Source organism: Phacochoerus africanus, chromosome 4 (assembly GCF_016906955.1).
Source record: "Phacochoerus africanus isolate WHEZ1 chromosome 4, ROS_Pafr_v1, whole genome shotgun sequence".
Taxonomy (NCBI): domain Eukaryota; kingdom Metazoa; phylum Chordata; class Mammalia; order Artiodactyla; family Suidae; genus Phacochoerus; species Phacochoerus africanus.
The window spans coordinates 79,570,815-79,594,877 of record NC_062547.1 but is presented as its reverse complement, the minus strand read 5'-3'; the positions used below and the strand labels follow the sequence as shown (position 1 = coordinate 79,594,877).

Here is a 24,063-nt window from a genome sequence, read left to right as displayed (position 1 = left end):
GGCATATATTTTATGTTTCTTTCAATTTTTGTATCATTCAAATTTTTTTTTTTTTTTTGGCTGTGCCTGCAGCATGTGGAAATTTCCAGCCACAGCAAAGCAGGATCCTTAACCACTAGGCCACCAGGGAACTCCTATTTTTTTTTCTTTTTTTCTTCTGAATCTTTCTGTTAGCTGGACTTTGGATCTCAGGGCATATATCTGCTGCATGTCTTCCAAGATTTTCAATTTTTGGTGTTCTGATGGTATTTTTCTAGAGCTGTATGGGATTTTATTACCTTAAAAATTATATATGTTAAGTGTTTTTGTTTTGATATGTTTTGTTATAGTAAAGAGGTAATTGTGTTTATTCAGTCTGCTACCTTATTTTTACTTTGTAAATCTCAATACCATCTTGCTAATAGTGGTTCATAATTGTTATTTTATTTTGTATTATTATTTTTATTGTACTAAAATACACATCACATAAAATTTACCATTTTAACCATTTTTAAGTGTATAGCATAGAGGCATTAAGCACATTTGTTGTTAGGTAACCATAACGACTAGTCACATCCAGAACTTTCTTCATTATCCCAAACTGAAACTCTGTATTTGTTAAGCAATAAATCCTCATTTCCCTCTCCCATCAGCCCCTGGTAACCACTATTCTACTTTCTGTCTATGAATTTGACTATTTTACATACCATGTATAGGTGGAATCATACAATATTTGTCCCTTTGAGTCTGCTTTATTTCCCGTCTTCAAGATTCATCCATGTTGAGGCATATATTAGATTTTCCTTCCTTTTTGTGGCTGAATAATATTTCATTGTAGGATAGACCACATTTTGTTTATTCACTCATCTGTTCATTGACACTTTGGTTGTTTCTACCTTTTGACTCCTATGAATAATGTTGCCGTGGACTTTATTATTGTATAAGTACCTGTCTGAGGTTTTGCTTTCAATTATTTTGGGAATATTCCCAGAAGGGCAATTGCTGGATTATATGGTAATTCTATTTTTAATTTTTTAAGGAACTGCCATAACTATTTTCCAAAGCAGCTGCACTATTTTACATTCTCACCAGCAATTCACAAGGATTTAATTTCAACAAGTCTTCACCAACACTCGTTGCTTTCTGTATTATTCTGTTTTTGGTTTTTAAATAGCAGTTATTCTAATGGGTGCAAAGTGACAGCTTATTGTGGATTTGATTTGCATTTCCCTAATGGTTAGTAAGGTGTATCATCTTTTATCAATGCATAACAACTCATTTTGTCCAACTTAACTATTTTTCCTTCGAAATGATTGTTGTCTTCGTAACATTGTGATTCCAGATTTATTTTTCATATTATTTTCCTTGTATATCTTTATTCATCTCTTTGTTTTCTATCTTAAGGTGTCTTTTGGTTTTAGGTCTGTTTTTGTAAATGTAATGGTGGATGTTTGAAATGAAAAGCATTCATTCAACCCTTATTGAATATGTATTATTTGGTATGCACTAGACACTGAGGATGCAGTTGTAAAGGGAATTACAGTCCATACAGGAATACAAACTTTACAATAGAAAGGAATCCTTTCAAAAGAAGTAATGAGTGTCATAAAAAGGGCAATACTGAGTCTATGCTTTTGTTTTTACTCAATGTGAGAATCAGTTAAAAATACATCTCTTAGGGAGTTCCCCTCGTGGCGCAGTGGTTAATGAATCCGACTAGGAACCATGAGATTGAGGGTTTGATCCCTGCCCTTACTCAGTGGCTTAACGATCTGGCATTGCTGTGAGCTGTGGTGTAGGTCGCAGATGCGGCTCGGATCCTGCGTTGCTGTGGCTCTGGAGTAGGCTGGCAGCCACAGCTCCGATTCAACCCCTAGCCTGGGAACCTCCTTATGCCGTGGGAGCGGCCCAAGAAATGGCAAAAAGACAAAACAAAACAAAACAAAAACCCCAAAAAACCCACAAAACCATCTCTTAGGGAGTTCCCTTGTGGTGCAGCAGGTTAAGGATCTTGTGTTGTCACTGCAGTGGCCCAGGGGGCCTCAGCAGTTGAATGCTGTGGTGTGGGTTCCATCCCGGATCCAGGAACTTCCACATGCCGCGGGTGTAGCTCCCCCCAAAGAAAAAAAATACATAAATCTTTTACTATAAGCTACGAAATTTAGACATACTTTAAAAAATTCAAGTATTTGTTAAATGGATCCTAACAGTTCCCTCAATCAAGAATAAGCAGCAACTACGGTTTTTATTACATACTCATTTTCCGCTCTTATTATCACTATCATAATAGGAATAAAAAGCGTGCAGAAGAGGATCCGAGGTTACATCAGAGGCTGGTAGACAAGGTTTCAGCCTCCTCGGATTTCCAGCAGGACCCCTTCCTCTAGCCTTCCTACCCTTGGCCCTTCTCAGACACTGTATGGGCCCGTGCCGTGGAGACTTCTGGGAAATAGAGTTCAAAAGGAAAATCGCTGCGGTTCTCCTGTGCGCAGGCGCTTTTGCGCCCGTCGGCCTGTCGGCGGCGGCAACAAATATCCCTACGCTAGGTGTACCGCTTGCCTGCAGTGCTGTCTGCCTCTACGAGTCCCCGCCCCGGCGAGCCCAGGTACAGCCAGTTAGAGTGGGTCCGGGGTGTGCGGCTCCTGCGGCGGGGCCAGGACAGAGGGCCAGCCGGGGCGGGAGTCCCAGCTGCGGGCGTCCGAGCCCAGGCGGCCTCGGCAGGTGAACGCGGCCCGAGGAGGGGGCGTTGCCCGGGGAGGTTCCCCCGTCTGTCCCTTGGGCCTCAGTCTCCGCCCAGGCTTCTGGAGAAAGGTTCCCCCCAAAAGGTTGCAGGATGCTGTGTCTTGTTTCAGTGTTCACGAACCCCGGGGCGTTTTTTGGCTTTTAGCATTTGCTGGTTTTACTCCCCAGAGTTAAAATTTATTTTTTTATGTTTACCCATTTTTGCTAACCATGCTTTCTTGTTCTTCCAGAGTGAATCCTAAGTGATTTAACTATTTTCGTTTTTGTAATTTTTGAGTGATTTTGTCCGCTTTCTAAGTTACTTCCCTTTTCTTTAAATTTTAAGTTCATTTCTATTCAACGAAGGTGTTTTTTCTGAGCCTTGTATATTTTGGGGACTGGGGAAGGGAAGGTAGGTGGTTAATATTTCCTTTTGCTTTTTTTTTTTTTGTCTTTTTGCTATTTCTTGGGCCGCTCCAACCTATATGGAGGTTCCCAGGCTAGGAGTCTAATCAGAGCTGTAGCCACCGACTTACGCCAGAGCCACAGCAACGTGGGATCCGAGCCGCATCTGCGACCTACACCACAGCTCACGGCAATGCCGGATCATTAACCCACTGAGCAAGGCCAAGGATCGAACCCGCAACCTCATGGTTCTTAGTCGGATTCGTTAACCACTGAGCCATGACAGGAACTCCTCCTTTTACATTTACGGAGCTTTGATAACTCTTCATAAAGGAAACACAACTTCCAAGAGGAATAGTTGGTTGGCTACGCCTGAAAAGTACACCAGTTCTTCACATGGCATTTGAAGAATTTTTATAATCACAACTGTATTTTTTTCCTCTCTCTCTCTTTTTTTTTTGGCCACTCCAAGGCACATGAGCCACAGCTGCAATCTAAGCCCCAGCTGGTGCAACCGCAGATCCTTAACCGACTGTACTGGACCTGCGTCCCAAGCTCTCCCAAGATGATCCTGTTGCACCACAGTGGAAACTCCCATAATTGTAATTATTATAGCTCAAAATATCTAAATGCAGGTGCTTGGCGTATTTATGTCATTTCTCATTAATTTAGCATCTCTGTGAGCCCAATGTGACTGCTCTTTACACTGTCAATGCTTGTCAGACAGTGCTAGTTGGATTCATCTTTATTCATAAACCAGTGGCTGAAAGGTAGCAGGCCCAGTGACTGGAAGTCGCTTACTGTCCACTCCTGGTTTTGGTGGTCATGCCCAGGGCTCCTCCAGCTCTGATCTGCACAGTTCTCAGTGTGTGATTTCTAACCTGGTCTGAGCCTAATGAGTGTGGGAGTGCAAACACAGGATGGCAAAACCTCACGGTTTCTTTTTCTCTTTCAGGTACCTTCTCCTAAAGGGGCAGCAGAGGGAGAAATGGCGACAAGGTTGCTGCCAGCCCAGGCTCTGGTGAGTGACGGCTTGTTTTTTTCTTTCTTTTTTCTTTTTAGGGCTGCACACGAGGCATTTGGAAGTTCCCAGGCTAGGGTTGAAACGGAGCTATAGCTATTGGCCTATACCACAGCCATAGCAACCTTGGGTTCCCGACACACTGAGTGAGGCCAGGGATTGAACCCGTGTCCTCATGGATGTTAGATTTGTTTCCACCATGCCACAGTGGGAACTCCAAAGGCTTCTTTCTTTCTTTCTTTCTTTTTTTTTTTTTTTTTGTCTTTTTAGGGCTGCACCTTCACTCACCCCAGGCTAGGGGTTGAATCGGAGCTATTGCTGCCAGCCTATACCACAGCCACAGCAATGCCGGATCCTTAATCCACTAACTGGGGCCAGGGATTGAATCCAAGTCCTCTTGGATACTAGTCAGGTTCGTTACCACTGAACTACCATGGGAACTCCTCAATCCAGCATTTTTAGGATTACAAAAATGGAAATAACCTAAATGCCCACCAGTAGATTAGTTAAGTAAACTGATTCATCTATACAGTGAGATACTGGGCAGCAAATAAAAAATATTGAGTGGGATAAATTTATTTTATAATGTCTTTGTTTAAATCTAGAGCCATGTTAGCATGTAAAAGGTCTGAAAGGTCACACAGCAGGAAGTTAATAACCTTGTTTCTGGTGGTAGAAAATGAGGTTAATATTCCTTTTCCTTTTGCCTATTGATCTTGCCTAATTTGCTTTTTAAAAAAGGATTCTTAGTCATAAAAGAAAGGGCCACTGTTTTTTTTTTTAATACATTTTTTTTTTGGTCTTTTTGCCTTTTCTAGGGCTGCTCCTGCGGCATATGGAGATTCCCAGGCTAGGGGTCTAATCAGAGCTGTAGCGCCGGCCTACGCCAGAGCCACAGCAACGCCAGATCCAAGCCGCGTCTGCAACCTACACCACAGCTCACGGTAATGCCAGATCCTTAACCCACTGAGCGAGGCCAGGGATCGAACCCACAACCTCATGGTTCCTAGTCAGATTCATTAACCATTGAGCCACGATGGGAACTTCAAGGGCCACTAGTTTAAAAGCAATGATTTGTGGTGCACTGAAGCAGATGTTATTGAAGGCAAGTTTGCCTGCTTGCCGCACAGTGAGGCCAAACAGAAACATTTGGAGTGGAGAAAGGTTTATTGTTGGTCCAAGCAAGGAGGGGGCATTGCAGGGGGAGGCTTGTGCTTAAAAGACTCAAACTCCCCAATGGCTTTTTGGGAAAAGTTTCTATGGGCAAAATTTGGGATAAGGATGCAGGGCGTGTGACTTACTTCTGATTGGTTGGTGGTGAGATAACGGCAGCGTTCTAGGACTCTTTTGTGCTTAGTCTGAAGTAACTGTCCTCCACCTGGGTGGGCGCCTTAGTTCCTGCAGAACTCAAAGATACATCGTTATGTGTCCCTTGAACAGGAACCAGGACCCTGCTTTTTTGCTGCGCTCTTGCTCTTCTTTTGTTTCTGCATTTCTTCACTTCCCTGATGCGCAGCTCTTTGAATCTGCCCTGTGGTATTCAGGAAGGTCTAGGAGGCTGAAGCCTTTTCCCTACAAACAGGAAGCTGGGAAAGGCTTTTGCATCACGGAAGACCCCACCTGGTCCTGCTTGGTTTCAGAGAGATAGAAGAACAGAGGCTTCTGCGGTGGCAAGGGGGAGTCCTACCCACATGCAGCTTTCTCACCTGGCCCTTCAAAGGTTTTGCAGCCCACCACCCTAGGCCTGCTCCTGGGAAAGCCATGCCTGGGGCATTCTCAGAACCTCCCTTACTGTGACTACACTTAGTGCCTTCTTGCTGGGAACACAGATAGCCCAAGGTGATGACAGGATCCTGGCTCACCTCTTCCTCCCTGAGCGAGTGTGCTGCAGGCCCCTAAAACCTGATTCTCACGTCTCACCTGAAAATGAGTTTAGGTGATTTGTATATTTCCATGTCCAGAGTGTGTTTCCGTCATTCTGATTTTGTTTGTGATTTCAAGTACTTACCTTGTTGGGCTGCTGTGTTTCAGCTTTTTGAGTGGACAGCGCTTCCCTGAAAGTAGGGAGGTGACAGATTTATGCTCAGTAACTGAAGGTGGTCAGGAAGTACTTGGCTTGAAATGCCCGGAACTCAGCATGGTGACAGAGTTGCTGCTCAGTCATCCCTCTGAAGGCATGGTCCTGGCTGAGCAGCAGTGGGTTTCTGTTCCAGGAGTCAGTGACATTCAGGGATGTGGCCGTGTTCTTCAGCCAGGACGAGTGGCTGTGCCTGGACTCGGCGCAGAGAACCTTGTACCGGGAGGTGATGCTGGAGAACTACAGCACCCTGTTCTCGCTGGGTAAGGACCTTTCCTTGTAATGCAGGATCTGCTGGGGGAGCATTTTGGTGACCTCTCCAAGGAGAGCATTTGGAGGGCATGGCCGGCTTCAGCCCACAGCTGGACTTAGAAAGTAGCAGTTGCTATTGCCCTCAGCTGTCGGCACAAATCTCAGCTTGGTAGAGTTGGTGACAGGCATCCTTTCTCTGATTTTCCTGTCTTCTGCCCCCTGAACTCTGTCCCTCTGGGTCTCATAGGAGGTTCCAGCTTAGAGGAGTGCACAGCCAGATCCCTAACTTTTCCTGAGACCATCTCCTGGCTATCCTCTGGGAGCCTAGTTTTAAGCCCCTCTCAGAACAAACTTCTTTGCTCTCAACTGTCCCCCTGCCCCAGAGACCCTGGGGCTGGATCTGAGTGCCAGAATGGCCACTCATGTCTGCACCATGGATTCATTCTCTTTCTTGCTCATGAACAGGGATTCTGTTTTCCAAACCAAAGGTTATCTTCCAATTAGAGCAAGGGGAAGACCCCTGGATGGTGGAAAATGAAGTTTCTCAAAGCACGTGTCTAGGTGAGTGACAGTAATTGGGAAGGGGGCATAGCATTTTCTAACTGCCCGGGCTCTGCTGGATCAGTGAGGAGGCTGCACTAAGGAGACATTGACCAGGGCCCTGCATGATGTGCCAGGCTAGGTGAGACAAGCTGGGAAGGGCATATCCTCACGCTACCTTTTTGAGTACTTGATACAGCAGGTTCAGAGGGGTGAGTTGAATTCTCCCACTCTGAGTTGCACTTTTGTCAGAGGTCCTTTTATAATGTGAATGCAGACTATGTAATGAAACATGTATAAAGGTTTGTGATTCATATCGTCACCCTTTTTTTCTTGCTTTTACTGGATTATTTTCTTGTTACTTTCCTTTTGTGGTTTGAACAAGCCTTTTATCACTACAGTGCATTGTCCCATCTAGGGTTTTTGCCTAGGCTATCTGCAATGTTTTACATGTGGTTCAGCTAAAAATAAAATGATGTTGGAGTTCCCGTTATGGCTCAGAAACAAACCCAACTAGTATCCATGAGGATGTGGGTTCGGGCCCTGGCCCCACTCAGTGGGTTAAGGATTTGGCGTTGCCATGAGCAGTGGTGTAGGTCGCAGACATGGCTTGGATCTGGCATTGCTGTGGCTGTGGTGCAAGCTGGCAGCTGCAGCTCTGATTTGACCCGTAGCCTGGGAACTTCTATATGCCTCACCTATGGCCCTAAGAAAATAAACAAAATAAAATAAATGATGTATGTGTATTTATGTACTGGAGTGAGAAAGGAGGATTAGCAAAATGGTAACAGTTATTCAATTTGGGCAGAAGGATTGCAAATCTTCAACATGACATTCTAATTCTTTTGTGTGGAAAACTTAAGAAGTAATATGTTCCAAACCCTGGCTGCGAGGACGTATCTCTCAATCTCTAAAATCCCTGTAGGCTGCCGAAGTAAGCTAAGCTTTTGCTTTCCCTTCTGCTTTGAATTTTGTCTTTGTTCCTGACCTGAGAGGATGGCTCACTCTTTTGAGTTTTGCTACTTGTCCAGAATTTGTTTCTCTTGATGGGAGGAGATAGCCTTTCTGTGTCAGTTCAGTTCTTGTGCTTCCATTCATGAACTTTGTCTTAGAATTTTTTCCTTTGGTTTGACTAGAATATTTCTTGACTTATGTTTTCAGAAAGGTTTATGTATGCTGTATATGTGCCTATCTAGTATCAATTTTTTTAACTTATGGGGATTAGTTTTTATTTCCTAAGAATTGTTCAAACTTTGTTCCACAGTCTTGGGAGTATCGTTGATAAAAATTCCTCTATTAGTTCTTTTCTCCCCTCTATTTCCTATGTAGAAAGCCCTTTTCTCACTTTTTTGTCTTCTGTCTAGAATATTATAAGATATCCTTGGAGGAGTTCCTGTCATGGCTCAGTGGGTTAAGGATCCGGTGTTGCTGTGAGCTGTGGTGTAGGTGGCAGACGCGGCTTGGATCCCGAGTTGCTGTGGCTGTGGTGTAGGCCAGTGGATACAGCTCTGATTAGACCCCTAGCCTGGGAACCTCCACATGCCGCAGGAGTGGCCCAAGGAAATGGCAAAAAGACAAAAAAAAGAGATATCCTCTTCATCTTTGGAATTCAGATGACTCATTAGGTTATATCAAGAAGTGGTTATTTTTGTTGTTTTTTAAATATTATTTGGCATTCAGGGGCCCTTTGCTTTTAAGACCCAAGTCTTTTGTCATTTCAGGGGTCTTTTAAACACTTTTTATTTTTATCACATAGTGACATCTATTCTGCCACATTCTACTGACAAGTGGGGGAGGCTGACTGCAAGAATAAAACAAAAGTTCAATCAGAACCTTAGAAAGTAAATATATCTGTTGTAAGAACCAGAATGATAGTCACTGATGATAGTTTCAAATTTGGCTGTGAGTTTTCTGGTTGTTAAAGAAATAATTAGTTTCAAATTTATTGTGTTTTTCTTTTGCAAGCATTTAAAAAATTAATTTGTTTAAGGTATGCATAGTATTATAAAACAAGAGAAAAAGGAGATTGGCTTGAAACTTGATCAACCATGCTGAGCTGTTTTTAATATTTTACTATTTATCCTTTCAAACTATGAATATTTGTGTTTTACATGAGAGACATACACACAGAAACATATTGGTCTCAGGCCTGTTTTTTTTTTTTTTTTCTTTTTACAGCTGCACTTGTGGCATATGGAAGTTCCTAGGCTATGGGTCAAATTGGAGTTGCAGCTGCTAGCCACGGCAATACTGGATCTGAGCTGCATCTGTGACCTGTGCTGCAGCTTGCTGCAAGGCCAGATTCCTAACCCTTAGAGTGAGCAGGGATTGAATCCGCATCCTCATGGCACTATGTCAGGTTCTTAACCTGCTAGAGCCTGTTTTTGATTGTGAATGTTGTTCAGATATTCAGCTCTTATTGAATAGAGGTCTTCCTCATTGAAAGAACTCTATTGTTAAGGCATATTTTATTAAACAATTTCCTTTTGGAAATTTTTGTTTCCTGTTTTTCCCTATTAATATTGCCATGATGGCTGTGGAATACAAAGACAAATATAAGGGGAAAAAGATCCAAATAATTATAGCACAAAGGAATGAGTTATATTTAAAAAGCAAGGAATGTGCATTAAAATTTAGTTGAGTTTTTGGAAAGCTACTCAACTTCATTATAAATCAGTGAAATTCAAACTAAAGCAATGAGGTACCATTTTTTCCCTATTAAATTACCAAAGGTTAAGAAATACAAATCCAGTGTTTTGCTACTGCTTTGAGCAATAAGCAGTATTTTTAGTGAGATTTTGATTGGAATAGTCTTTCTGGAGGACAGCCTGGCTTTATTAAAATCAACCCCAGATTTAGAAATTTATCTTAAGAAATTTCATAACTGTGCAGAGTTGCAAAGATGGTGAAAAGAATGCTTGCTATGAAAAAAAAAAAAGAATGCTTGCTATGAAGTGTAACTAGGAATAAAGAGAACTAAATGACTCAGAAGGGGACATATTAAATATGATATATTCATGTATTGGAATAATTTGTAGCCATTAAAATGATGATGTCAGTCTACATTTATTGACATGAAAGGAAATTCACAAATTTTTCTTTTGTCTTTTTAGGGCCACACCCATGGCATATGGAGGTTCCCAGGCTAGGGGTCAAATCGGAGCTTTAACTGCCAGCCCACACCACAGCCACAGCCACAGCCATGCGGGATCTGAGCCGTGTCTTCGACCTACACCATAGCTCATGGCAACTCCGGATCCTTAATCCACTAAGCAAGGCCAGGGATTGAACCTGCATCCTCATGGATACTAGTAGGGTCTGTTAACCACTGAGCCATGATGGGATGCAAACTCCCACAATTTTTTAAAGTTAAGTTGGGACAGGGGAAAGCTTAGTTTCAACCCATTTAGACTTTTTAAAGTAAAAGTTTCTTTTACATACAGAATAATTCTGATGAGCTAAATTCCACATATAGCAATGATTATATTTACATGATGTGTTTATGGGTGAAATGATTTTCATTTTTATAGTTTTCTGTATTTTCCTCATTTTTCATATGATTATATATTTCCTTTTAGTTAAGAAAATTAAAACTTTCATAAAGTAAATCATTTCTTTTGAATCATTGATTCCATTTCTTGCACAGTATTGTAAATGAAAAAAGGTGGACAGAAAGTCATTCTTTTTTTTTTTTTCTCAAAATAACGCTTTTTTCCATTTTTTTATTACTCAAATGAATTTATCACATCTATAGTTGTATAATGATCATAACAATCTGATTTCACAGGATTTCCATCCCACAGCCCAAGCACATCCTCCCACCCCCCAAACTGTCTCCTCCGGAGACCATAAGTTTTTCAATGTCTGTGAGTCAGCATCTGTTCTGCAAAGAAGTTCCATCTGTCCTTTTTTCAGATTCCACATGTCAGTGAAAGCATTGGATGTTGGTGTCTCATTGTATGGCTGACTTCACTTGGCATGATAATTTCTAGGTCCATCCATGTTGCTAAAAATGCTGGTATTTCGTTCTTTTTGATGGCTGAGTAATATTCCATTGTATTTATGTACCACATCTTTTCAATCCACTCTGTCAACGGACATTTAGGTTGTTTCCATGTTTTGGCTATTGTAAATAGTGCTGCAATGAACATTGGAGTACATGTGTCTTTGCAAGTCATGGTTTTCTCTGGATAGATGCCCAGGAGTGGGATTGCTGGATCAAATGGTAGTTCTATGTTTAGTTTTCTGAGGAATGTCCATACTGTTTTCCACCATGGTTGCACCAATTTACAGTCCCACCAACAGTGTACTTTCCAACAGTGTTCCTTTTTCTCCACACCCTCTCCAGCACTTATTGTTTGTAGACTTTTGGATGATGGCCATTCTGGCTGGTGTAAGGTGGTACCTCATCGTGGTTTTGATTTGCATTTCTCTAATAATGAGTGATGCTGAACATCCTTTCATGTGTTTTTTGGCCATCTGTATGTCTTTTTTGGAGAACTGTCTATTTAGATCTTCCGCCCATTTTTTGATGGGGTTGTTTGTTTTTTTGGTATGGAGCTGCAGAAGTTGTTTATAAATTTTGGAGATTAATCCCTTGTCAGTCGATTCATTTGCGAAGATTTTCTCCCATTCTGTGGGTTGTCTTTTTTTTTTTTTTTTTTTTGCTATTTCTTTGGGCCGCTCCCGCGGCATATGGAGATTCCCAGGCTAGGGGTCTAATCGGAGCTGTAGCCGCCGGCCTACGCCAGAGCCACAGCAACGTGGGATCCGAGCCGCGTCTGCGACCTACACCACAGCTCACGGCAACGCCGGATCGTTAACCCACTGAGCAAGGGCAGGGACCGAACCCGCAACCTCATGGTTCCTAGTCGGATTCGTTAACCACTGTGCCACGACGGGAACTCCGGGTTGTCTTTTTGTGTTGTTTAGGGTTTCATTTGCTGTGCAGAAAGTCATTCTTAAGAATGTATTCTTCTCCCAATATTTCCTATATCACCATATATCACCAATCTCCATTGGGCTCCCGGAGCCAAAAGCTAGGCATCATTCTTGAATTCTCTCACTTTTTCTTTACTCCTCTTCATAGGTGAACATACCTGTCATCTCTGCCTCCAAAATATCTTGTGCTCACTTCTACTAACATACCAGTGCAAACTGCCATCACCTTCATCTAGGAAGACTGTAGCAGCCTCCTAATTGGCTGCTCTCCACCTGTTTTTGTTCTTTTTTCCTTTGCCCCCAATTACAGTACATTTGTCCCTTCTAACCCCCAGTGATCCTTAGAAGAAATTCTAAACACCTTTCTATATCTTACAAGATCCCACATGACGTGGCCCTGCCCATTCATTTCTTCACCTTTCAGCACTCTCCCTTGGTTCCCTCTTGCTTAGACTTCTTTATGTTCCACAAACATACAAAGCTTATTCCTGCCTTAAGGCCCTTATGCTGGCTCTTCTTTCTGACTACAATCATCCTCATACCCAAATTTTTGCACGGCTAGCTTTTGTGTTTTATTTAGATCTCATCTTCTATTTTCTCTTCACCCAGTTTAAAAAATCAAGTTGTTCAATTATGTTACACATCACCTCGTTTTTGTTGGTTTTCTTACAGTTCTCATTACTCCCAAACTTCTTTGTTTATTTGGTTATTTTGTTATTGTCAGCTTCTGGAATATAAGCCTTGTGAAAACTGGACTCTTATCTGGTATATATTCCTGTAACCCAGAGTCTTGAACTTTGCATGGTACCTTGTGGACACTCAGTAAAGATTGTCTGAGACAGTCAGTGAATGTTCATCACAGGATTATTCATAGCACTCAAATGAGTCTCCAAACTTCACTAGCTTAGGCCCTGTGTCTCAGAGCCTTTTAGGGACAGTTCTTCTACTTTTTTGTTTATAGCCCCTCTGTAGTTTTCTTTTTGGATTTACCTTGAGTGCATTGGTGGCTGACCTGAGAGATGAAGCTGAATAACAGTACAACCTGCTGTACACAGAATTACCCTTTACCTGTGACCTCTGCTTTGTTACTAGATCAGGTCTGGCTCTGAAGAAGAGCTGCCTCTCACTTCCTCCTCCCACTTACATATAGGTTTCCTCAGATCCTTTCCACCCAGGCGTATCTTCTATCTTCCTTCTTTCTCTTGCTCTTCTTTCTTCCATCCTTTTTAAAGGACTCCAAGGATGTATTTGTTAGCCATACTTACATATTTTGATATCACTTTTATTTACTCCTAGTGCAAGACAGACTTACATGTCTCGTTTATTTTAGGATGGGAGAGCTTGTTTGAAACCACAGTGTCTGAAGAAGAAAATAAGGAAGTAATGAATAAACTCATAGGTGATGGACCTTTTGACTTCAAATTGGGAAAAATCTACATAAATGAAGACAAACCAGAGAATCAGCAAGGCAAGAAGAACAGACTTTTCAGGGAAGTCTTAGTTACCATCAAGAAAACTTGTTTGGAGGAGAAAAGCTTTACAGATATTGAACTTGGGAAAAGTATTGATCTAAAATCATCATTTATTAGAAAATCCAGAATTGTTTCCAGAGGAAGGAAGCCCCGTTCACAGCAGTATTCAATTCTTTTTAAACAACTGGGAATCAACATGGTGCGTAAATGTTACAGGTGTAATATCTGTGGGAAAATCTTCCTCCACAGTTCTTCCCTGAGTAAACATCAGAGAATCCATACAGGAGAGAAGCTCTATAAATGTAAGGAATGTAGGAAAGCTTTCAGCCAAAGCTCATCTCTAACTCAGCACCTGAGAGTTCATACTGGGGAAAAGCCTTATATTTGTAGTGAATGTGGAAAAGCCTTCAGTTTCACTACATCTCTCATTGGACATCAGAGAATGCATACTGGAGAGAGACCCTATAAATGTAATGAATGTGGGAAAACATTTAAAGGTAGTTCATCCCTTAATAATCACCAGCGAATTCATACTGGAGAAAAGCCCTATAAGTGTAATGAATGTGGGAGAGCCTTTAGCCAGTGCTCATCTCTTATTCAGCATCATAGAATTCATACTGGAGAGAAACCATATGAATGTAGTCAGTGTGGGAAAGCCTTTACTTCAATATCACGGCTAAGTAGACACCATAGAATTCATACTGGAGAGAAACCCTTTAACTGTAATGAGTGTGGAAAAGTATTCAGTTACCACTCAGCCCTTATTATACATCAGAGAATTCATACTGGTGAGAAACCCTATGCCTGTAAAGAATGTGGAAAAGCTTTCAGCCAAAGCTCAGCTCTTATACAACATCAAAGAATTCACACTGGAGAAAAACCTTACAAATGTAATGAATGTGGGAAAGCTTTCTCCTGGATTTCACGGCTTAATATACACAACAGAATCCATACTGGAGAGAAACCATATAATTGTAAGGAATGTGGAAAAGCCTTCAGTTCCCACTCAGCAGTTAATACTCATCGAAAAATTCATACTGGAGAGAAACCTTATAAATGTAGTAACTGTGAAAAAGCCTTCAACCAAAGCTCAGCTCTAATTCAGCACCAGAGAATTCATACTGGAGAGAAACCATATAACTGTAAGGTATGTGGGAAAGCCTTTAGACAAAGTTCATCCCTTATGACACATATGAGAATTCATACAGGAGAAAAGCCTTATAAATGTAAAGAATGTGGGAAAGCTTTTAGTCAGAGCTCATCCCTTACAAATCATCAGAGGACTCATACTGGAGAAAGACTATAAGTAAAATGCATGTGGAAAAATCTTCCAGCTGAAGTTCATTCCATAAGAACTATCAAAGAATTAATCCTGGGGAGGAAATCATGAAGAGTAGTTAACTGTGGATTAAACTTCGGAATTTAGAACTCATCAAACATCAGAGACTTCTTGATGCAGGAGAACCTGAGGAATAGTAGGAAGGCTTCTATAAAATGTTTTTTATATGTCCTTAAGTTATTACTATAGGAAATTTGTCAAATCAAAAGGTTAGTATTTTACTTTCTTTCTGGTGATGTATGATAACAGCCACCAGCTTTCACAGGCATCACTGGAAAGCATGCTGATTTATGGAAAAGTGCAGCCATAAAATCTAGATTTCAGATTAATCTAGGAGTCTATTTTTTTGAAACTGCATTTGAGTGTTAATGTAGCCAGTTGCACTAAGAAGAATGTTTTGGAAAGGAAATGTGAGCAGGTGACCTGGAGCTACCTCACTGTCACTAAAATTTGTTTTGTAATAGCTTAAAAGCAACTTCTGTGTTTGGTGGTGGTTAAAACTTTTGAGTTGTTTTTCCCTGGCTTCCTAAGCCATGTACTTGAAAAGAAAATCACTCTGTAAACTGTTTCTCCCTGGCTTCCTAAGCCATTTACTTGAAAAGAAGATCACTCTGTAAACTCACATAAGCCCTGTGAGTTTTCTCCCTGACTACTTGTTCGGAACTCTGAATCACATCAAATCACATCTAAAGTCACATTATTCCAAATCACAAAATGCATGGTATTTCACTTGTTTTTCTCCTAAAGTGATTACCTTTGCTGTATTAAGTTGTAAATGTTATTCATACAACTACTGCTTTAGTAAGTTAACGTACTGATAATTGTTGTTAAAACTATCTTTCAGTGTAGCCATAGGGAGCATGACTCTTGGCTCCCAGGCTGTGCCTGCTTCCTTGAGTTCTCTAGTTACCAGCCACTGGGAAGGACCAGGAATAACATGGAGCTTGGGTTGTTATCCCAGGAGTTAAAGTGAACAAGGTCATTTTCACCTGTACATTCTACCCTACCTCCCTCAGATGATGCTTACTCTTTCCCCCACTCTGAGGGCCACTAGACAAAAATCCAGGCTCTAAGTTCAAATGCTTTTTCCTCCAAAAAAAAATGACTTATGTCTTTTGAAAGTTATTTATCCCACTAAAGCATTTCTAAAATGTGAAAAATTGAGCAAGTTAAAACAACTCATATTAAAATTTTTGAGCTTCACAGAGGCTAACGTCTAGTTTTGCCAATTTTATCAGGAGTAGGCAAGCACTTAAGGACAAGAATGCTTATTTTATTTTATTTTATTCTATTTTTAGGGCCGCACCTGTGGCATATGGAAGTTTCCAGGCTAGGGGTTGAATCAGAGCTACAGTTGCTGGCCTACACCACAGCCACAGCAACTTGGGATCTGAGCCCCATCTGTAACCTACACCGCAGCTCATGGCAACACCAGATCCTCAACCCACTGAGTGAGGCCAGGGATCAGACGCACATCCTCGTGGATCCTAGTTGGGTTCATTAGCTGCTGAGCCATGAAGGGAACTCCTGTCATTTCATTTTACTTTATTTTATTTTATTTTTTAAATTTTTTGTCCTATTTTAGGGCCGCACCCATGGCATATGGAGGTTCCCACGCTAGGGGTCTAATCGGAGCTATAGCCGCTGGCCTACAGCCACAGCCACAGCAACACGGGATCCAAGCCGCATCAGTGACCTACACCACAGCTCACGGCAACTCCGGATCCTTAACCCACTGAGCAAGGCCAGGGGTGGAACCCGCAACCTCATGGTTCCTAGTCGGATTTGTTAACCACTGAGCCATGACGAGAACTCTCTGTCATTTCATTTTAAAAAGTGTTAGGTTTTTTTCTATTTACTAAGGCACTAAAAAGAAAAAACAAAACTTCTGCAAAGGTAGTTATTAAGGGGTGAAGATTAAGCAAAGCAAAAATCGGTGAATTCAGCTTTTGCCTTCCTGAGACTAACTCATCTCACTGTTTCAGACTTGTGAGGAATAAACTCTTTGGGGTCCTTTAATGCTCTGCTTGCAGTGCCTCTTTTCCCACAATCATTCTTTTAAATTCTTTGATGACCTAAAGTGAGAAAATTCCCAGGAAACACATAACTTCCCTATTATAGTTCGGGGTGCTATACCAAAATACCAGAGTCCAGTACCTTATAAACAAGAGAAGTTTATTTCTCACAGTTCCTATTGTTGGGAAGTCCAAGATCAAGGCAGTGGCATAGTTGTGTTATGGTTAGAACCCTCTTGCTGGGTTATTTCTGGTGTCTTCTCACAGGCCTCACATGGTGACTCAGACCTCTCCTAAGGGGACAGATCTAATCATAAGGGAGGAGGCCTCATGATAGTCACTTCCCAAGGCCCCACCTCCTAATACCATCACCTTTGGGGCTGGATTTCAACATAAGAATTTTGAGGGGACAGAGACATTCAGACCGTAGCAGTCTCCAAGTATTAATAATCCTAAAATCATCAAAAACTTAAAATGATAGAAGGTATTAGGTCTAGTTAATACCTTTTTACGGCCATAGTTCCCCAGAAGTTCCCAGAAGTTTACGGCCATAGTTCCCCAAGGGGTTGAATCGCAGCTGCAGCTGCAGGTCTATGCCACAGCCACAGCAACACCAGGTCCAAGCCACATCTGTAACCTATGTTGCAGCTTGTGGCAACGCCAGATCCTTAACCCACTGAGCAAGGCCAGGAGTGAACCCATATCCTCACAGACACTGTCAGGTTCTTAACCTGCTGAGCCCCAACAGCAACTCCTGGGCCTAGTTATTTTTAAGGTGAGGTCTATCAAACTTGCGTGTAACAAATTGTTTAAGTTGTTTGCAAGATCTTTCAGAGGAGATCATCTATTAAGCACAGTGACTGAAATATAAGCCAGTACCAAAATCAGACAAGGAAAGTTTAAGAAAGGAAAATTGCAGGCCAATATCACCCATGAACAGAAATGTAAAAATCTTAAAGCATTTGTAAATACGTAATTCAAAAGTATCTAACAGTTAATACATCATGATAAATAAGAGATTTTTCATGGGAATGCCTGGGTTATTTTAACATTAGGAAATGTTAAATGTGCTATGTACCACGTTAACATGCTATGTACCACGTTAACATGAACAGAAGTCAGTCCATGTGCTCATCTCAATAGATGTAGAGAAATAGATGTGCTCATCTCAATAGATGTAGAGAAATAACCAAAATAGGAGAAGCAAAGAGATCCTGCTGTGTGGCACTGGGAATTATATCTAGTCACTTATGATGGAGCATGATAATGTGAGAAAAAAGAATTATACGTGTATGTGTAACTGGGTCACCATGCTGTACAGCAGAAAATTGACAGAACACTGTAAACCAGCCATAATGAAAAAAATAATAAAAATCATTATTAGGAAACTTGAGGTTGCAGGTTCGATCCCTGGCCTTGCTCAGTGGGTTAAGGATCCGTCATTTCCGTGAGCTGTGGTGTAGGTTGCAGATGTGGCTCAGATCCCGCATTACTGTGGCTCTGGAGTAGGCCGGTGGCTACAGCTCCAATTGGATCCCTAGCCTGAGAACCTCCATATGCCGAGGGGGCAGCCCTAGAAAAAGCAAAAAGACCAAAAAAAAAAAATTTTTTTTTGACAGAAGACTGTAAACCAGTATAATGAAAAAAATAATAAAAATCATTATTAAAAAAATACTCAGCACCTGCTCATGATAAAAACTCTTAGCCAAGCAGCAATAGAAGGGAACTTTCTAATCAGATTTTTTTTTTTAAAAAAAGTATTTACTAAAAGCCTGCTTAAAAAAAAGTGGTAAAAAGTTAAAAGTATTCATAGCATAACGACTATGGGGAAAGAATGAACTACTCAAAAGTACTTCTAAGAAGCAGAAAGAGTTCATCCACAGAGAAAAACTGGATGCCTACCCTACACTCACTATATCTAGAATTATATGAAAGGCAAAACTGACTTTTGGAAGATTATGTAAGGAATAACTTTATGACCTCAAGATAGAGAAGGATTTTTTAAAAACACTACAAATAGGCTATATAAAATGTTTGTTATTTGCTCACATTAAAATAAGGGACTTCTGCTTATTAAAATACACTAAAAAGGAAGTGTGAAGACACTGTTTTTTAATTTTTATTACTCAAATGAATTTATTACATCTGCAGTTGTATAATGATCATAACAATCTGATTTCACAGGATTTCCATCCCACAGCCCAAGCACATCCTCCCACCCCCCAAACTGTCTCCTCCGGAGACCATAAGTTTTTCAATGTCTGTGAGTCAGCATCTGTTCTGCAAAGAAGTTCCATCTGTCCTTTTTTCAGATTCCACATGTCAGTGAAAGCATTGGATGTTGGTGTCTCATTGTATGGCTGACTTCACTTGGCATGATAATTTCTAGGTCCATCCATGTTGCTAAAAATGCCGGTATTTCATTCCTTTTGATGGCTGAGTAATATTCCATTGTGTATATGTACCACATCTTCTGGATCCACTGCTCTGTCGATGGACATTTAGGTTGTTTCCATGTTTTGGCTATTGTAAATAGTGCTGCAATGAACATTGGAGTACATGTGTCTTTGCAAGTCATGGTTTTCTCTGGATAGATGCCCAGGAGTGGGATTGCTGGATCAAATGGTAGTTCTATGTTTAGTTTTCTGAGGAATGTCCATACTGTTTTCCACCATGGTTGCACCAATTTACAGTCCCACCAACAGTGTACTTTCCAACAGTGTTCCTTTTTCTCCACACCCTCTCCAGCACTTATTGTTTGTAGACTTTTGGATGATGGCCATTCTGGCTGGTGTAAGGTGGTACCTCATCGTGGTTTTGATTTGCATTTCTCTAATAATGAGTGATGCTGAACATCCTTTCATGTGTTTTTTGGCCATCTGTATGTCTTTTTTGGAGAACTGTCTATTTAGATCTTCCGCCCATTTTTTGATGGGGTTGTTTGTTTTTTTGGTATGGAGCTGCAGAAGTTGTTTATAAATTTTGGAGATTAATCCCTTGTCAGTCGATTCATTTGCGAAGATTTTCTCCCATTCTGTGGGTTGTCTTTTCGTTTTGTTTAGGGTTTCCTTTGCTGTGCAGAAATTTTGATTAGGTTTCTAATCAAAAAGAAAGTTTGGTTAGGTCCCATTTGTTTACTTTTGTTCTTACTGTCATGACTCTTAAGAGGTGGATCTGAGAAGATGTTGCTGTCATTTATGTCAGAGAGTGTTTGGCCTATGTTTTCCTCTAAGAGTTTTATAGTGTCTGGTCTTATATCTAGGTCTTTAATCCATTTTGAGTTTATTTTTGTGTATGATGTTAGGGAGTGTTCTGATTTCATTCTTTTCCATGTGGCTGTCCAGTTTTCCCAGCACCACTTATTGAACAAGCTGTCTTTTCTCCATTGTATATTCTTGCCTCCTTTGTAAAAGATTAGTTGGCTGTAGGTGCGTGGGTTTAATTCTGGGCTTTCTATCCTGTTCCACTGATCTATATTCTGTCTTTGTGCCAGTACCATACAGTTTTGATGACTGTTGCTTTGTAGTGTAGTCTGAAGTCTGGGAGCCTGATTCCTCCAGCTCCATTTTTCTTTTTCAGGATGTCTTTGGCTATTCTGGGTCTTTCCTGCTTCCAAAAAAACTTTAAAATATTTTGTTCAAGTTCTGTGAAAAATGTCCTTGGTAATTTGATAGGTATTGCATTGAATCTGTATATTGCCTTAGGTAGTATAGTCATTTTGATAATATTAACTCTTCCAATCCATGAGCATGGTATATCTTTCCATCTATTTGTGTCATCTTTGATGTCTTTCATGTAAGACACTGTGTTTAGTATGGATGCCTGCTCTATCTTTCCTCAGTGCATACTGGCCATTATCCCCTTGATAGGGGGTGTGATTGCTGTGGTGACCAAAGCCTGCACTGGGTGTAGAGTGGGGCTTCCTCTTTGTGGTTGTCAGCCCTGTTGGAGGCAGGGTCTGCTTCCCAGTTGTTGGAGTAAAAGCCCCAGATCCTTTCGAACTGTGGTGTGAGGTAGGTGGGACTGAAGCACTCCCACTGGGAGAGGAGTCACTCATTGTTTCCCTGTGGAAGCTGTCCTTCCGGGAGTGCACTCGGTGGTGTCACCTGTCCCCCACTGTGTAGGCTCACAAAGTACACTGTTTTGGGTACTGCCCTTTTCCCCGCCTCAACCATGGGAAATGAGGCAACTGGCCCAGGTGTCACTGTGCTCATTAGCACAGATCTGTTGACACAGAACTTCTGAGGTCAGTCACCAGGACTGCTATAGTCACTTTAGGTGTTCAAATTTTGAATAATTAGGACTATTCCCAATTTTCCTTTCTATTTCCTCATTGTAAAGAGAAGGAAGGGAAGAAGGGAAGGAGGAATGAAGGAAAAAAATACTCCCCCTTCAGTTACACCACAAGGAACCCAAGAGGTCTACTGGGTCAGGATAGTGGGTTTCTTACCATGTCATGGATGTCGTATGCAGTGTGGACAATTTTTCAAATAAAGGACATGGTTATTTCTTTTAAGAGAATAAACTATATTAGAGAAAGCAGAAGAATAGTCACTTTATAAATTGGATTCTGTAAGCCAGGAAGATAAATCTGAAGACTCCTCCCAGAAAATGGAGGAAAGGAAAAAGAATTAAAATGTGAGATTCTAGAGTTACCTAGTGGCCTAGGGAGTTACAGATCTGGTGGTGTCACAGCTGTGGTTTGGGTTGCTGCTGTGGCATGGGTTTGATCCTTGGCCCGTGAAGTTCTACATGCTGTGGGTGTGGCAAAAAATTTTTTTTAAATTAACATGAAATTTCACATTGTAATGAAAGCCAGACAGTGTAATATGTTGCCAGTGAAGAAAGAAGAAAAAAAAAAAAAAAAAAAGCAAAAACAGAACAGAACCTTACCTTTGTGTCTCAGATTAAAAATAGTGGGAAAAAATTGCTAGATACAGAAAAAAAAATTGGAAATACTTAAAGATACAGGAAACAAGGGGGGCAAGAGACTTATACAACTTTTCCTTGTAGAGAGATTAAACAAAAAAGGGTTACCTACATGAGAAGAAAAATCTGATTGGCCTCAGATTTCTCCAGAAAACTAATTACAAGAGGCCATGGAATAACAGGGCACAGATAAAATTAGACTGTGGCAATGTGAAAAAGAATCAGAAATGGCAAGACCAAAAGAGACAAGGAAGTATAGACATGGTCAATAAAGAAATAAATATAAATGTAATTATAAATGTACATTATAAAACTCAAGGAAATTAGCAAAATTCATAGTTGAGAGACAAAGTGGAATTAGATACTAGTAGTCATGGCCTATTAACTTATATTTTAATATTTTAAAGTGGGGCAGAAAGCAAAATAAAATTGCACTTGGTTTAATGTATAAAGTGTAAAAAATAAACAGAAACCTAAATTAAATAGAAATGGGAGACTGGAAGCGGGAGCTCTCAGCCCTACAACAGGAAGAGCCCAACAGAGGAAAAGGAAAGGCCCCTTTTCTGGCATGAGCTCAGCCAATGAAAAAGCCATGGACTCTTTGTTGATAGCCCTCTCAAATTCATTCCCTCTCTGCAAAACAATTCTCTCCATTTTTGCTGGGGACTTGCACGACCATGTTTGCAGACCCCAATTGCAGTTCTTTGCTGATCCTGAATAAACTCATTTTTGCTGGAGAAATAACTGGCAGATACTTGTTTTAGGTCAACTAAAGGAAGTCAAGACATAAGTTAATTTTTAATTTTTTTAATCAGAAAAGTAGACCATAAAGACTATTTTAAAAAGTGTAATATAATTACCGGGACTATTTAAATAGACTAGATATACTTAATAGTTGAAAACAATTATACTCCAATATTCTTAACATCCTTATCTTCTTCATATTTTGAATATTGAGCTTTTCCAACCCCTTCTCATACCTTCTACTCAATCCAAACTGCTGTTTTCTCTCACAGATTTACAATAGCCTTTTAACTAGTCCTAGTCTCTCGACTTCTTCCTTTGACCTTTTTTTCCATGTCTTTCCTGTTCTAGTTAGTACTTATCACTATCTAACCACATACCATTTGTCTGTTATTTATTTGGAGTATGGTTAATCTATGATATGTCAAGTTTCAGGTGTACAACAAAATGACTCAGTTCTTTTCCAGATTCTTTCCCTTATAGTTTATTACAAGGTATTGAATTGTATATACCCTGTGTTATACAGTAGGACCTTGTCATTTATCTATTTTATATGTATAGTAGTTTGTATCTGCTGATCTCAAACTTCTAACTTATCCCTCCCCTACCGCTTTCCCTTTTGGTAGCATAAGTTTGTTTTGTATGTCTGAGTCTGTTTCTGTTTTGTAAACAAGTTCATTTTTTAGATTCCACATGTAAATGATATCAAATGATATTTGTCTTTCTCCAACTTATTTCCCTTAGTGTGATAAGCTCTGAATCCGTCCATGTTGCTGCAAATCACATTATTTCATTCTTTTCTGTGGCTGAGTTGTTCTTACTATCTTTCTTCTTTCTCCCCCCATGGCAATTTAAGCTGCATGAATGCAGAAATTTTGCCAGTTTTGTTTACTGGTCTATTTCTAGCATCTAGAATAATGCCAGGTGCAAAGGCAGGTGAAATGAATGGATAGTGAATGAACTTTTTATCAAGATGAATCTGTAAGTGTGAAAATGAACTTTTTCAGTAAAAATGAATAAACTTTTGATTAAGATAGGTGAATCTACAAGTGTTCATGTTGAGCATTAAGTCACAGAAGACATATAGCAGGTTATATTTATATAAAGATCAAAAACATTGCAAAAGTAAACAATTGTTTTAGAATGTACTCATCAGGCTAAGCAAAGGAATGCTTAACACAATTTAGAAAAATGGGGAGCATCACGAAAAAGCCTTCCAAAATTCTGGTCCATTTCTCTTTTTGTAAACAGTGTTGGGTATGTGGGTGTTCCTTTTGTTATTAAGTGGTGCCTAGCCATACATTATCTTCTGGGTACACATTAAAATAAAATAAAGCTAGTTGGTGGGAGCTACAGCGCACTGACCTTCCTAAAGGTGCCAAAATTCAGGTTTGCTTTTTCAAATAATTTTGCCAGCCTAACAAAACCAATCAGCAAGCTGATTCTGGTAGTTAGCACTTGGAGTACACCACCCGATTTACCCTGGACGCGTGCGCTCCCTCGCAGCGCTGCCTCACAAAGGCAGCTAGGCACCGGGAGCGCACGCGAGAGTTTCGCCTCTCGGAAGTGGTTGCGCCGCGATGCCTCTTGGGAAGTGTAGTGGTCGCTGGGTGCAAGGCATATCGGGA

General features: G+C 40.7%; 1 protein-coding gene across 4 annotated transcripts; it reads left to right on the top strand.

Moving 5' to 3' along the window:
* The first annotated feature begins 2,474 nt into the window (after nt 1-2,474).
* ZNF879 (zinc finger protein 879) lies at nt 2,475-15,369 on the top strand. Of its 4 annotated transcripts, XM_047777909.1 has the most exons (5): nt 2,475-2,584; nt 4,061-4,126; nt 6,340-6,466; nt 6,921-7,016; nt 13,267-15,369. In XM_047777909.1, the coding sequence occupies exons 2-5, from the start codon at nt 4,094-4,096 to the stop codon at nt 14,712-14,714; spliced, it is 1,704 nt and encodes a 567-aa protein (XP_047633865.1). In that variant the 5' UTR covers nt 2,475-2,584; nt 4,061-4,093; the 3' UTR covers nt 14,715-15,369. The 4 variants fall into 4 exon arrangements, with proteins under 4 accessions (XP_047633865.1, XP_047633866.1, XP_047633868.1 ...); XM_047777910.1 differs by lacking the exon at nt 6,921-7,016; XM_047777911.1 differs by lacking the exons at nt 2,475-2,584; nt 4,061-4,126 and having other exon boundaries at nt 6,410-6,466; nt 6,944-7,016.
* Nucleotides 15,370-24,063: the final 8,694 nt, after the last annotated feature.

What these genes read in the sequence shown, in the direction of transcription:
- ZNF879 (XM_047777909.1), top strand. Translation starts at nt 4,094, where the DNA reads ATGGCGACAAGGTTGCTGCCAGCCCAGGCTCTG. An exon ending in TGCTGCCAGCCCAGGCTCTG is followed by an intron (nt 4,127 to 6,339) that starts GTGAGTGACGGC and finishes TTTCTGTTCCAG; the next exon opens with GAGTCAGTGACATTCAGGGA. An exon ending in CAGCACCCTGTTCTCGCTGG is followed by an intron (nt 6,467 to 6,920) that starts GTAAGGACCTTT and finishes GCTCATGAACAG; the next exon opens with GGATTCTGTTTTCCAAACCA.